This window comes from Ammospiza nelsoni, chromosome 7 (assembly GCF_027579445.1).
Source record: "Ammospiza nelsoni isolate bAmmNel1 chromosome 7, bAmmNel1.pri, whole genome shotgun sequence".
NCBI classification, from domain to species: Eukaryota; Metazoa; Chordata; class Aves; order Passeriformes; family Passerellidae; genus Ammospiza; species Ammospiza nelsoni.
The window spans coordinates 6,809,987-6,823,487 of record NC_080639.1 but is presented as its reverse complement, the minus strand read 5'-3'; the positions used below and the strand labels follow the sequence as shown (position 1 = coordinate 6,823,487).

The following is a 13,501-nucleotide window of genomic DNA, read 5'->3' as shown; positions in this document are numbered from 1 at the left end:
GCGCCTCCTCCCGCCGCCCTCCCCCGGCACCGCCCGCTCCGGGCACCGGGAGCTGGCCACAGAGGGAGGTGCTGAAGGCTCGGAGGAAGCCGAAGGACGCGGACATCTTCGCTCCCCCTAATTTCCTCCTCCCTGCCTCCTCTGCAGCCATCTTGCACCGGCGGGGCTGAGGGAGGGGGCGGGCTGCGGGCAATGGAGGGGAGAGGGTGAGGAGTTGCGGGGGCCTGAGGCGGCCATGGGAGATCCCGGCTGGCGCGTCTGCTGAGGCTGCGGCGGCTCTCACCGGCACCATGGTGAAAAGGAAAAGCTCCGAGGGCCAGGAGCAGGAGAGTGGCCGCGGCATCCCTCTGCCCATCCAGACCTTCCTGTGGAGGCAAACGAGGTAAGAGCGGGGCGCTTGGGATGCGGCTGCAACAGGGCACTGCGAGTGCGGAGGGGATGCGGGCTGCCCCAGCGGCGGGGAGGATGCAGTGATTACTGCAGCTGCAATGTGAAGCCGTGAGAAGAAAAACAACCGTGTTTTGTTGTTTTTGTTTTTTTTTTTTTTTTTTTTTTAAACTCAATATAGAGCAATTAGTGTGTATCGGCTGTGGGAAGAGGTCTCAAGGCAGCTAAACCTAGAGGCAGTCCCAGGCAGCGTCTTGCTTTGACTTTAAACCCTCCATGTCTGTTTGTCCATGCACCTTTCCCTCCATCCCTGTCCCGTGCTCCCCATCCCCTCCATCCCCCATCTTTAAGAGAACTCATGGAGGAGCCCTTGTAGCAGAGGCAGCATCCCTCAGCGCTGCACCAGACCTGCAGCTGTGCTTCTGTCTGTATTTGCAGCTGTCCTAGAAGTGCAATCTGTGCTGAGAGAGGCCAGCATGCAAACAGAGATATCCAAGTCTCCCCTCATTTCCCAGGGCTGCAGAGTGAGGGATTGGACATGTGTGAGGGGCAAGCTCAATGTACATCTAGTGCTTTGTGTTCCTTCTGAGTCCTGTCAGCCTCCTGTCCTAGCAGGATTCTAGATTGAAAACATTGTGGGGGAGGTTGGAAGATTTGAAGGTTGTGGCTCTAATTTAAGGCCTCAGTCACAAAATCCCCTCATGCCACAGCCAGTGTCCTTCAAAATAAAAAAAAAAATAAAAACTGCAGTAAGGTGACCTGATTATTTTTTTTTTAATATTTACTCTGATCTCATTCTGGAGGAGAGTGGTAGAGGGTGAATGTTCTCTACATACAGCATACAGGCCTGCACTTCACCATGAGCCTTCCACATCAGCAGCTGTGCAGAAAAAATATTTCATACGGAGCTGGCAAGTTGATCTCTGGCTTAAAATAGAGGCAAGGCAAAGTTTGGTAACATGTAACTAATTTTATACAGGATATGTTAAAAATATTTCACTGAAGTAAAATGGCTGAAAATTGTCTGCTGGAAGATTTTATCCCTGGGAATGTGTGGGCTGAATTAAATGCCTCTTGGCATATCAGGGTGGGCACTTCTTCTGGAAAACATAAAAGCATTTTGCAGATATCATCAACAGGTATCTGAACATAGTTTTGGCTTATGTCTTCCTTTACAATGAGTTTGTCAGCCTTTTGACAACGTTCTGACATGAAAAGAATCCTAAAAATAACTAAGAAAAATACATGTTGATGTACTGGGTCTCTAATGCTGCTTATCCTTTCTTTCAGTGCATTTTTAAGACCTAAACTGGGGAAACAATATGAAGCTTCCTGTGTGGTATGTACATGTGTCTGTTTTCCAATGCTTGTTGGTCACTGAGTTTTCATGCAGATCAATCTGACCACAGTGTTGATCAGCAAGGTGCTCAGCTTGCACCAGACCTGGGCTTAGTCCATTCAGCTTCATTTTGTACTTCTGTCACATGAAGGATTTGAAATTGTTCCCATACAGAGAATCTGCATATCATGCCCATCTTAAGACAAAACAAAAATAATTCATTTGGATATTAGTAATAAGTATTTCATTAGTAAAGCTGTAGTAATGAAATAAATAATGACATAGACAAACTGAGCTGTGACAGTCTGGGTCTAACCTTGCAGTTCATCCTGTGTGGATGTGCTTTTTGCATGAGACTGATATAGTTTCAATTTATGATTGCCAAAGGTGCTTCAAGCTTATAATATGGAAAATCTAAACAATATTAACAGGCTTTGGACAATACTTTTACTATTGTGCAACATGGGAAACACTTCTGCTGGAAATTAGAGGGAGCATATCTTATCAGACTTAAGGAGAGGCTATTATGCAGATATAAATAACTATTATTTCTAAAAGTACTTCAAATAAAGCCTCAAGTTACTGCCAAAAAGGAGGAAAAATGAAGACTTGAAGCAAGTTCAAATAAGATGGCTATCTAGAGAACTTGAGAATTCCTTGAATGGTTGCTAGTCTTTGAATTACTTAAAGTACATTAGTCAGTTGCAGCCAAACTTGACAGAGTGGAAAAATTTTGTCTGGACATGTATCTTAATAGTTTAAAGTTCTTAGGTCTCTCTGCAGCAATTTTCTGACTTCCTTCTCACAAGACATTATGCTGGAGAAGCTTTATCTGTTGCTGAGTCATTTTCTTCTAAGAAATCCATAAATTTTTCAGAGTTTTTGCTAGATACCAGATAGAGATAGAGGAGTGCTGGCTTGGTTTGTAGGGGAGTAAAATGTTAAATTCTAACATATGCAGCAGTGATGACTGGTTAATGCCCACTGACAATATCTGGATAATGGAGCTTGTTGTTTTATGTCCTTTACCAGGAGTGGAGCACCTCTAACCTGGGGCTGTGGCTCCTTCTGTGGGCTCATTCCTGTTGTTATTGGGTAGAGGGGCAGAGCTCCCTGTGATGTGCCTCTCTGCCTATAACTCCCTTTGCTTCCTGCTGTGCTGTTGGCATGAGGTCCCTGAGGATAATTCCAAAGCATCTTTCTTCTGGGAGTGCATACTGGAATTTACTGAGTGTAAAAAAAACAAACTACACCCAAAAAAAACCCTAAACTGTGAGACAACAGAAATTACATCATTCAGCCAAGATAAAGGGAGCTCTGATAGCAGGCATTTTATAAAGATCCAATAAATTTCTACCTCTTGGATGAGGAACTTGATTCTTCTCCGGTTCTTCACGTAGTCATTAAATTATGGTAGAAATTTTTCAAAGGTGGAACTTAGTTTTGAGGAATTTGTGGGTTACAGGTTGAACTGACTTTTGCTGCCTTCTGCTTCATCCTTTTCCTCTTCCTGCTGATGTGCCCATACCAACACGTTCTGTATTATCCAGTGTGACAGCAGTGCTGCGGGCATGGGTGAGACAGGGTTCTGGAACTTGACAGGTTCTTGATTTGTCTTCTGAAACCTCCTGCTAACTATCTAACACCCCTGTATTGGCTAGTGTACCTAAAAATCCTGTGCACCTGTTACTTGGTCTATCCTTTGGTAATTCTCTAGCCAGCATTGCTGTAGGCATGCCTATAGGCTGAGGCTTGAATCCTCCTGCTCTGGTTTGCATTGGTCATGGAGGAACTCAAATGTTTTCTGGAGGATCCTGCAAATTCCAAGTTTCCTTCTTTTCTGGGTTTTGTGGTGGTTTTTTGTGGTTTTTTTATTCATTTGTTTTGGTTTTGTTTGTTTTTTGTTGTTTTTGAAAATGTAATTACGTGTTTTGATATTATGGATAATTAAAGTATAGCTGTGGAACAAAGTTCAGAAAGAGGCCACCTTTATTTTTTGATCCAGCCAATGGATATGGTTGCAGAAAACTGAATTTCTGTGAGTAAAGTGTTTGGCATCTGTGTTTCACTACTTGTGAATGTTTATATTATTGCTTTGTTTATTAAACAATGGAGCCTTGCCATCACTTGTACTATGAACTCCCAGGTTCCTGGATCTTTCCAGGAGCTCTTCCTTGCTCAGTTTGTGGTGATTGGGAGTGGGGCTGGCCCAGCCTCATCCCCAGTGGGCACAGCTGTGCAGGACAGGTGAATGCTGTTGAAGGGAACGAGCCATGGAGTGCCCAGGGGCACTGACCAACCACCAAAGGGAACAGAGGGCACACAGGTGCAGGGCAGCAACAGCAGGGGATAAAAGGCTGGGCTGAAGAACAAGGAGGGCAGATGCTTGCAGCCTTCTAAAGTGACATGATCTTACTCTGTATGGGGTGAAGCTTTTTGAAATTGTGTGGTGATGTTCTGTATCATGGGTGTCTCGGCTGTGGCATGTGCTGTGACAGGAACAAATAGCCTGGAGATGCCTAGACAAGAGGTACAGGACAGAGCAGTGTCCCACAGGCTGATCCTGGTCACAAGGTATTTGGCAGCACCTTTGGTTCTTGGTGGACGTGAAGGTAAAAGGAGAACAGCAGCAGTGGGAAGGCAGCCAGACAAGGCTGGCCACCATTCCCTGTGAAAACAGCTGTCACCACCAGGCTAAAAGGAAAAATGCTTGTGTAAGTGGTCCTGAGGGAGCTGAACACACACACAGCCCTGCTGAAAGGGCCTGTTTCTCCAGCCAAGGCACCAACTTCCCTCACTATCCCCTTGGCAGATGTTCTTTATCTGCCTTTGGTGTGGGGGGGTGTTGCAGGCTTGAGCAAGCCTGCTGTAAGTAGGTAGCTGTTTTCTTAGCTAAGCTGCAGCCCTGAGGCTGTGGCTCCAGACATACCCAGGGCATGACAGTGTCTGTCTTCTGACTCTCAGGGAGCTTTTTCAGACAGTCTCATTCAGCCTTCTTGTTTGAGCATGGAGCTCCTCTCAGCTGGACCAGTGGTTGCTTAGTTCTTGCAGAGTGAGAATTAGGTCTTCTGCCCCTGCAGCAGGTCCTGAACGAGAAGAGTCACAACACACTGAAAAGGAGGCTCAGGAACAACACAGGACCTTGCATCTTGAGTGTCTGGAGAGAACTCCAGGCAAATTCCTCAGGAAGGCTTGTCCAAAGAACTGCATGTTCCTGTTGGGCATTCAGTGGTTTCCTTACAGCAGCTTTTGTGTTTGCATTTTTTCTGGACACGTGTGGTACTTCTGTGTCAGAAGCTTCTGATCAGATAAGCTATTCCAGAAGCTAATCTTTCATTGTAGTACAGAAATATTTTGCTTTCTGCTCAGGCCTGGAAAGAACAGAAGAATGTGGTGGCTAACCACAAAGGGAAATCTTCACAAGGGCTCTGAAGCCCAAAATGTTGTGATAAATACAAGATTAATTTAAAGATAAAATTGCAAACTGCTTAGCTGCCTCTTGAGTTTCTGAAGCACGCAGACAGTGGGGCAGAGCTTGCAGAAGGCAATTGCTGGGGGACTTTCTACCTAATGCCATTGAGGTACCCAGGAATGAGACCTTGAATAGAAAGCCAGGGAGCAACAAGGTGTTTTCTGCCACACTTCAGAATAGGGTTGGTGTTCCCAGTGATTTCTTTTTTTCCCCTCCCCTTGCCCTGCAAACTGAACAGCTTTGTACACTGTAATAAGGTGTGGGCTTATGGTTTGGCTTCTGTGCTGGAGGTGAGGCGATTCAATGCAGTAAGGGCAGCACTGGTGCTTGGCAGGCCTTTCAGGGAGCTGGTCCTGCTCACACACATGGGTGGGAACTGCTTACCTCTGCACTGACCTTCCTCTTGGCTTCTGTAGGGCTTGGCTTGGCTGAATGAAGGATTCAGTGAGCCCCAGAGCTAATGGAAGAATGGAAATAGGAGTGTTTGGCTGGAGCAATGACTAAGGAGTGGTCCCTGTCCTCTTTTGATAACAATAAGTACAACCTCATGTTTTTCACTGGCTGTTTCAATTTTTGTGGTGTTTGTAACAATGCACCTCTTGTTCTTCTTCTGGGGATATTTTGCTGCTTTGCTCCCTCCTTTTGTTATGTAATAATCCCTTTACTGGGATATTTACTCTAAACCTCTGTCTTTATACTAATGCACTCTCTGTCCTCTATGAATCTTGACTGGGACAGAATCAGGCCTTACAATGGGTACTTTGCTCCCTGATCTGTCTGGGCTTCCAAAGCTTTGGTATCCCTTCATTTTGCCCCCATTTCTGAGCTGATAGGATTGAATGGCAGGAGACTTTTCCTTTCACATGCTTGTGGTCCCCAGCAGATCACTGTAAGGGTGAGCTGAAGCATCCCTTCTCTGAGAGACAGGTTATCCATTCCTGGTGCTGAGAAACACATGTGGCTGATAACATGACCCATGGCGCATTATTTTTGACCAATCCTCAGGAAGCCAGTGTTTTTCCCATGTATTACAGCAAAGCCCTCCAGTTTCAGCCATTTTTGGTCCAAAAGGAAAGTGTATTACATTTTCTGACTGCATCCTGGTGTTTCAAGTAGGTAAGCAGTGTGACCTTCTGCACGCTGGTATTTGCTGGCAGCTCTGGTGGTTATTGTCAGTATTTCGGGGTTCAGTCTGTTGGCTTAGCCCTCTCTAATGGATAGTTGTGTGTTTCTGTGCCTCTGAGAACAGAACCATTTAGTTTACAGCTGGGTGCTGTAAATCTCAAATGGTGTGGCACTGTGCTTGCACCAGGACACCCAGCTCTTGGTAGAGCAGCTCATGTCTGCCCACACCAGCAAACAGGGCCACAAAAACTGAGAGAACAAATGTGCCCAGCTGCTGGCACAGGCAGGAGGATGCCTGTTAGCACAGGTTAGCATGCCATGCTTGGGAGTGGTTGCTCATTCAGGAGAACATGTTTTGACATAATTGTTTTGCTCTTCTTCTTTGTAACCAAATTTATTCTTATTACCACCCCCTCAATTTTACAGGAGAAAAAATTGGTATGACTGGTGTTGCAGGGGAAGCTTTGTGAATCTGGAGTGAGGGGCTTTTGAAGCATCTTTTGGGCGACAGTTTGCCCAGAACTTGGTAAAATTGGTAAACAGCCAATAGGTAACCATGAGGTTAAGCTGATTTATGGAAAGAATGTGCATTGGTATTATCTTTGCTGTAGGTACTTCAGTGAAGGAATATAACTGCACTTGTGACCTATAATGGGATCTTTGTATCTGATCACAGCAACAATTTATTGAAACAGTTGGAGCAGCTAACAGTAAGGAGCTTCCTTAGGGATTTCAGTGGTAGATAGCCTTATTTTGTGTTGGTTGAGGTGGAAATAATGAACTTGCTGCAGCCATCAGCTCTGTAAGTGTTCACAAAACCATTACGTCATAGCTCGACAAAAAAATTTTGTACACGGATTATTTTTTGTGACAGGGTGTGAAAACATTTCCTAAGGCCCATATACCTTTAGTGGTTTGCCCTTTATGTTACAGTAAACTGAAAGAGCATGTGTGTGAAAGAATATGCAGCACTCAGGTCCACAAATACAGGCTTTCCTGGGTCCTGTGACTTCCAACAGGATTAATGGCTTTACCCAGCAGAGCTGCAAGTCTGGCTTCATGTCTGCACTGACTAATATACAGATGATACTTCAATTCTCTTATATTGCAGAAAATATATTTTGTGGTCCATTCATTTCTTAGTCAAGTATGTCCATATGTCTGGTGAGCTTTAGTTGTCGTCTGTATTTTTCAGGGCAAATTTTATAAAATTTTCTTCAGTTGTACAATTAGAGATTTTTAAAAGAGGATGTTGGTGTACTAGAAGGAATATGAAGAAAGAGACATAATGTATTTTTTTCCCTTGGTTCTTTTAGTCTTTTGAAAGAGTTTTAGTGGAAAACAAGCTGCATGGCCTTTCTCCAGCTCTCTCTGAAGCCATCCAGAGCATTTCTCGCTGGGAGCTTGTCCAAGCTGCTCTCCCTCATGTGCTGCACTGCACTGCAACGCTGCTCTCCAACAGGAATAAGCTAGGTCAGTGCTCATGTGAGCTTGTTTTCATTATTGAAGCTATCAGCTAAAATGTGACAGATTGCTGCGCAGGGTGCCAGCACATTGCAAATCCCTACAATCCTAATTAGTTTCCTCTGGGGATTGCCTTTCTTGATGATTGTCTTTCTCTTTTATGGGAGGATAACCTGTGAAATATTCCCCAGTAAAGTTAGTGGTCTGATGAGCTAGAGAGTCAGAGTAGTTCAATAATATTTTGCTAGTTATTTCCCAGCAATAATAGAACTTATTTTGGCACCCAGCAGGCATGGATTCCTTGGAGGAATATGTATTTCTTTCAAGGCATGCTGCAGTGGTCAGTTGCAGCAGGTACTTTCAATATCTTCAGTTTTTGGGGGTTTTTCTTTCTATTTTTATTTAGACCAATGCATGTGACTCTCAGCAGATAATCAATAGAGGGGCAGATCCAAATCCAACTTACTTTATTTACTTTTGTACTGATTTCAGCAGGAATTTGCTTCCTGAAGCATGCCAGTAGAGAACGTGAACAAGAAACAGCTTGAGCACCTTGCAGTGCTCACTGGCATTTTGTCTTATTCAATAAAGTCAGACAAGGCTGTTATTTTCTTTTGGGACCACTCTGTGTCCATGCTGCTGTTCATGCCTTGCAGCTGACGTTGCAGAGACTGAACTCCAAATGCTGGGAAATAAATGGAGGCTTCTGATTTAGGAGGTCTCAAATACAATGAGACAGAATGCTGGTGCTTTTCATGGTAGAATTTTAGTTTTCAAATGCTTATCTGAGAGTTGGATGTCCAGCCTCCAGTGCAACTCTGAGCAGTATCATTAATGGAAACCCTGTGAGATAATTTTATGGATTTTTCCATACAGGACATCAGGATAAGCTTGGAGTAGCTGAAACCAAGCTGCTTCACACTCTTCACTGGATGCTGCTAGAGGCTCCTCAGGACTGCAGCAATGACAGATTTGGAGGAGACAGAGGCTCCAGCTGGGGAGGGAGCAGCAGTGCCTTTATCCACCAGGCTGAAAACCAAGGATCACCAGGGCATCCCCGGCCCAGTGCCGTGACCGATGAGGAGGAGAATAACAGGAGGAAGTTCTTCCAGAATTCCATGGCCACAGTGGAGCTGTTTGTGTTCCTCTTTGCTCCCCTCGTCCACAGGATTAGAGTAAGTGGCACACTGATGGGCTTCTTGTGTGGAGACAGCTCTGGGCAGCAAAGGAATGATTCTGCCTTTGTGGTTATTTAATTCAGCTCACAGTACACACTGGGGTACTGCTGGAAATATTTTACCGAGCTGCCATTGGGAAGAAATTCTTCCAGTGCCATGAACAATGACCACAGCATCAGGCAGGCACAGACAAAAATATACAAAGCAAGCCATTCTTAGCCTTTGGGAATGGCAAAGATCTGTGGCCCCTGTGAAGTCTCTGGGATCCTGAAAACTGCAGAAAGGATTATGAGCTTTAACTTGCTCCAGTGGTTCTCAGCCATTCCCCAGAAAAGCCTTGCTGGGATTTCAGAGATTTCACAGTGGGGCTGCCACTGGGGTTTGTTGTTGTCATTACTAATCATCGTGATGCTAATTAGCAGGACAGTGTTACAAGCATGGCAGTGGCAAAGGCAATGGAGCATTCCTTTGTTCTGATGTGTGAAGCAGGCTGCAGGCCTCCTGTCTGCTGGGGTTCCTCTGTTAGTTTTAATTTATCACCTTTGCAGAGTGATGTGATGAAAAGGTTTTCTTCATGCTCTGGGAGGCTGCCATTTAGCCTTTGTTTCCAGGTAGGCCTTGAAAAGGAATAGGTCCTTGAAAAAAAGGACTGTATAGTCATGAAGTGATGGGGCTATCTGTTCTAATCCTGCCTTCTATGCTGCAACAGTAGGAAGGAACAGGAGATAAAGGATAATCTTTTGATTAAGGCAGGTAAAAGTGAGACTGGAGAACTAGATTCTTTCTCTACTTCTGCTACTGAGTTCCTGTGCAGTAGTTATTTATTTAGCTCAGATTGTTCATACTTGTTTAGTAGCTGTCTGTAGGCTACTGGGACAGGACAGAAAGAAATACTGAATTCTTCTTGCACTACACACAAAAATGCAGGCTGCTGTTTGAATAAATGGAATGAAACTGGGGCTAGACCTTGGCTATTAGAGATTGGACTTCCAATCTTTAACATAAATCTTTCTGGCATGTTGTTTTCAAGATGGGGTTAATAACAGCACCTCAAATTTACCTTGAAAATGTCTGAGATCTCTGGAACACTGGGGTGATGAACGCTGAAAAGCCAATTAAAGCATGCACAATTCTGTCATCAAAATGAAGTGCAGGAAAGGAGTTAAATGAGGCATGTAAGTGGTTCACTAAGTGAGCAGTGTCCTCTTGATGTCTTTTAAGACTCAGGGGAAGAGCACTCGCTACCTAATAGCCAGAGGAATGCATGGGCTCAAGGAAATAAGACATGTTTGCATAGACAGACCTAAACTGTTCACTTTCTAACTTATGGGAGGGTTTTTGCCTTCAGCAAAATGTTTTTAAATCAGGCTTTGGGGGCTGCATGTAGTTCTTTAAGTGCATGGCTGTAGGTAGAAGTGTTGGCACGTCACCACAAGCTGGCAGTGCCAAGTGAAAATGCAGTGTCACTGCTGGCAGCTCTGAAAGCTTTGCAAGCTGCTATTAGTAGAAACAGTAATTAAAACCAAGCTTGTGAGTTGATTATGATGAGAGAGCACTGACAGAGGGTGGGGAATAGAAGGGCTGGGGAGCTACAAGCAGTGGGTTCCTGCCATTCCTGTAGCTCTGTCTGCATCATCCATTCCAAATGCCAAGGCTTCTGGGGCTGTCTCAATAGGAGAGCGCTGTGCACCTGAAATTACACCACCAAAACTGCTGTTACCATGTTTGTTTGCCACATGGGGGTAGCTGGGGCAGTACTGACACCTGTGTCTCCCAATGTAGATCTGACATGAGGTCAGCTAAGTGCATAGCTGCCCCTTGATCCTGCTAATATTGACTTGTGTACTAATTTATATGATTTCAGCTGCTTGCCTATGTAAAACAAGGTTAGCACAGGTGGAAGTAGTACCAGTGTCCCTATGTATTGACAAGTTCAAGTACTAACAGTGCTAATGATAACAATAATGTGTTACCAGTAATGTGTACCACTACTTCATAGTAATCTTTTACATGTTTCCTCAATTTCTAAATAATGCTTAAATATTTAATATTCTTTTGGGGAAGAAGTTCAAGACTTAGAGTGTAAATCCTAAAGTTGAGCTTGAATACTAAAAAAGTGGTTATGTATAATTAAAAGGGATACTTTGTAACAAGAATGGCCTTTTCTCTTACAGTTTAATGTCCAGGGAAAACCAGGGTTCATTGACTAGGATAGAAATTTCCCTTGAAAAAAGCCTTTGTGTATTTTTGGACTGTAACTTCCCTGTGATTTTTTACTAGCTGTAGTTGACATGTATAGAGCCTGCTGAATGCTGTCAGTAGCCCTTGAGTTAGCCTGTACTGACTGGACAGCTGCACATGGCATCCCTTCTTTCTTGTAAGACATGACAGGCTTTGCAGAGTGGAAACAGCATTCTGTTTTTCTCCTTAGGAGTCCGACCTGACGTTCCGGCTGGCTAGTGGCCTTGTCATTTGGCAGCCAATGTGGGAGCACAGGCAGCCTGAAGTTTCTGCCTTCAATGCTCTTGTGAAACCCATCAGGAACATCGTTACAGGTCTGTGACTTTGCTGTGCTGGTGGAGCTCCTGAGATCTGGCAAAGCTTTGCCTTTGTTTGCCTGGTGCTGCCCTTGCATTCTGTACATGGAGGAATGTGTTGATCCTGCAGGAGCTAGTCAAACCTCAGAGTAGTTTAAGGTTGTTTCCCCTTTAGAGTCAACTGACATTTGCATAATAATTAAATAGGAGATGGGAGAACCATCAAAAATAGGAAATTTGTAACTTGACAGTATCTCATAGCAGCCTGACATGAGTGAGGAAATCTTTCCCAAACTGGCACGGGACAAAAATGAACAGTGAAGAGCACCCAGGTGGTTCTGCTGTCAAAAATTTGATTTCCAGCATGTTATGAAATTAGAAAACATAGTTTTCAAGAGAGTCCAAAGAAGGCCTAGGTTGTGAATTCACTTTTGGATACTGGAAGGGGTTGCTTTTCCTTTGTGCTTCAGCCATAGTGAAATTGGAATTGGGTGCGTAGGCTTCCAAGGCTTTGGCTTCCAAGTCTTTTTGTCTGGCTTAGTCCTAAAAAACCTCCCATTTTTACTGTTATATGTTTTAAGCAATAGCTCTTTATAATTGCTGTGAGGTCGTGAAATTGCAAGTTAGCTGGGTATTCTGCTGTACCATTGCTTCCAGTTCTCAAAAGCATGGAACTGTAATTCTCACAATAGTGAAAATGTAATTCACCAAATTAGATTTTTCTGATAACAGATCATTTTGGATGTCATATTTTGTTCTGAAGACTTTGTAGCCCTACTGGGAAAGTCCAGAATTAAAAAGGTTCAGGTTTTCCATATGATTTAAAACAGTCTTTTACACCTTGCTCTTTGTCCCTCCACTTCAACTTGTAGAATTAAAATATAGTATTTCAGCCCTGGAACTAACAGAGGAAATCAGTCCTAAGTTTTCTTTGACTATTGGATTTTTTTTCTATAGGTCTATGTGTGGTCAGAAAATCCCTAAAAATAGTTTCAGAAGTAAAGTCTGGAAAGAAAATTCTCTATGATATTTTGAAAGTTCTTTCAGCAGGACAGAAATACTAATTGGAATGAGGTCTTTTATGTGGAGGAAGATGCTGCTATCCTAGCATTTTCTCAAAGTGGGAAAAAAGAAAGTAAAATTTACTTCAATTTTCTCTCAAACAACAAATAAACTAATAAAGAAGCTTTACAGTATTTGTTTTGCAGTGTCTCATTAACGGTCATACCTGCACTGTTTTCAACAGGATTTCAAGACTTGTCATACCAGTCTGTTTGATACCCTTGGTCTGCTACAGCATTATAGATCAAACTTTGTGTGACATTCATTTATTTCCTGTGCTGAAGGCATTTGGCAAATTGGAAATCACAATACACTCTGAGTGATGTAATCTAGAAAAGGACCTGAATATATATACAAATAGGATGAAGAGCTCCAAAATAAAAGGCACTACTCTGCACAGGAAACACACTTGATGGTGAATGGATTTAGAACAAAATTTATGTTCAAATTTAGTTTTAAAGAAATAGAGATTTTTTCAGTAGACAGTGTTGTTGACAACACAATGGAAAGAACTGAAAAGACTAACCCAGTCCTATTTTCTTTTTATGGCTGTGTTTAGTGCCTAGGAAGTTGGCAGCAGATAGATGGCTGGTTTTGTTTTCTGGTTTGTGCTTTTATTATAATACTTTATAATAGGTACATTATAGTGCAGGAGGCATTTCCTGAAATGTCCTGCTTTGACTTCTTTCCTCAGCCAAGAGAAGTTCTCCCACCAATAATCAGAATGTGACTTGTGAATCCCCTAATCTGGACAGTGGACATACTGAGGTAAATCCTGTGCTGAAGTTTGACAAGTTTGAATAAGGTGCTGAAGGAGGGGGCAAATAAATATTGCAAGAGAACTTTCAGTTAGCACCCTGAAGTATTTCATCTCCTGAAGTTACAGTTATTCACAGCTAAGGCTCCCAGCATTGTTTGCAGTGGAACCAAAGGGTGT

The 13,501-nt window shown here is 43.4% G+C and overlaps 1 protein-coding gene across 1 annotated transcript in view; it reads left to right on the top strand.

Moving 5' to 3' along the window:
• The first annotated feature begins 244 nt into the window (after positions 1-244).
• The window catches only part of UNC80 (unc-80 homolog, NALCN channel complex subunit), a 124,160-nt gene continuing 110,903 nt past the window's right edge, over positions 245-13,501 (top strand). Inside the window, exons 1-6 of the mRNA XM_059476229.1 lie at positions 245-382; positions 1,678-1,726; positions 7,640-7,796; positions 8,664-8,962; positions 11,397-11,520; positions 13,259-13,332. Coding sequence (XP_059332212.1) covers positions 291-382; positions 1,678-1,726; positions 7,640-7,796; positions 8,664-8,962; positions 11,397-11,520; positions 13,259-13,332 — 795 coding nt within the window. The 5' untranslated portion in view covers positions 245-290. The remainder of the gene's footprint in view (positions 383-1,677; positions 1,727-7,639; positions 7,797-8,663; positions 8,963-11,396; positions 11,521-13,258; positions 13,333-13,501) is intronic.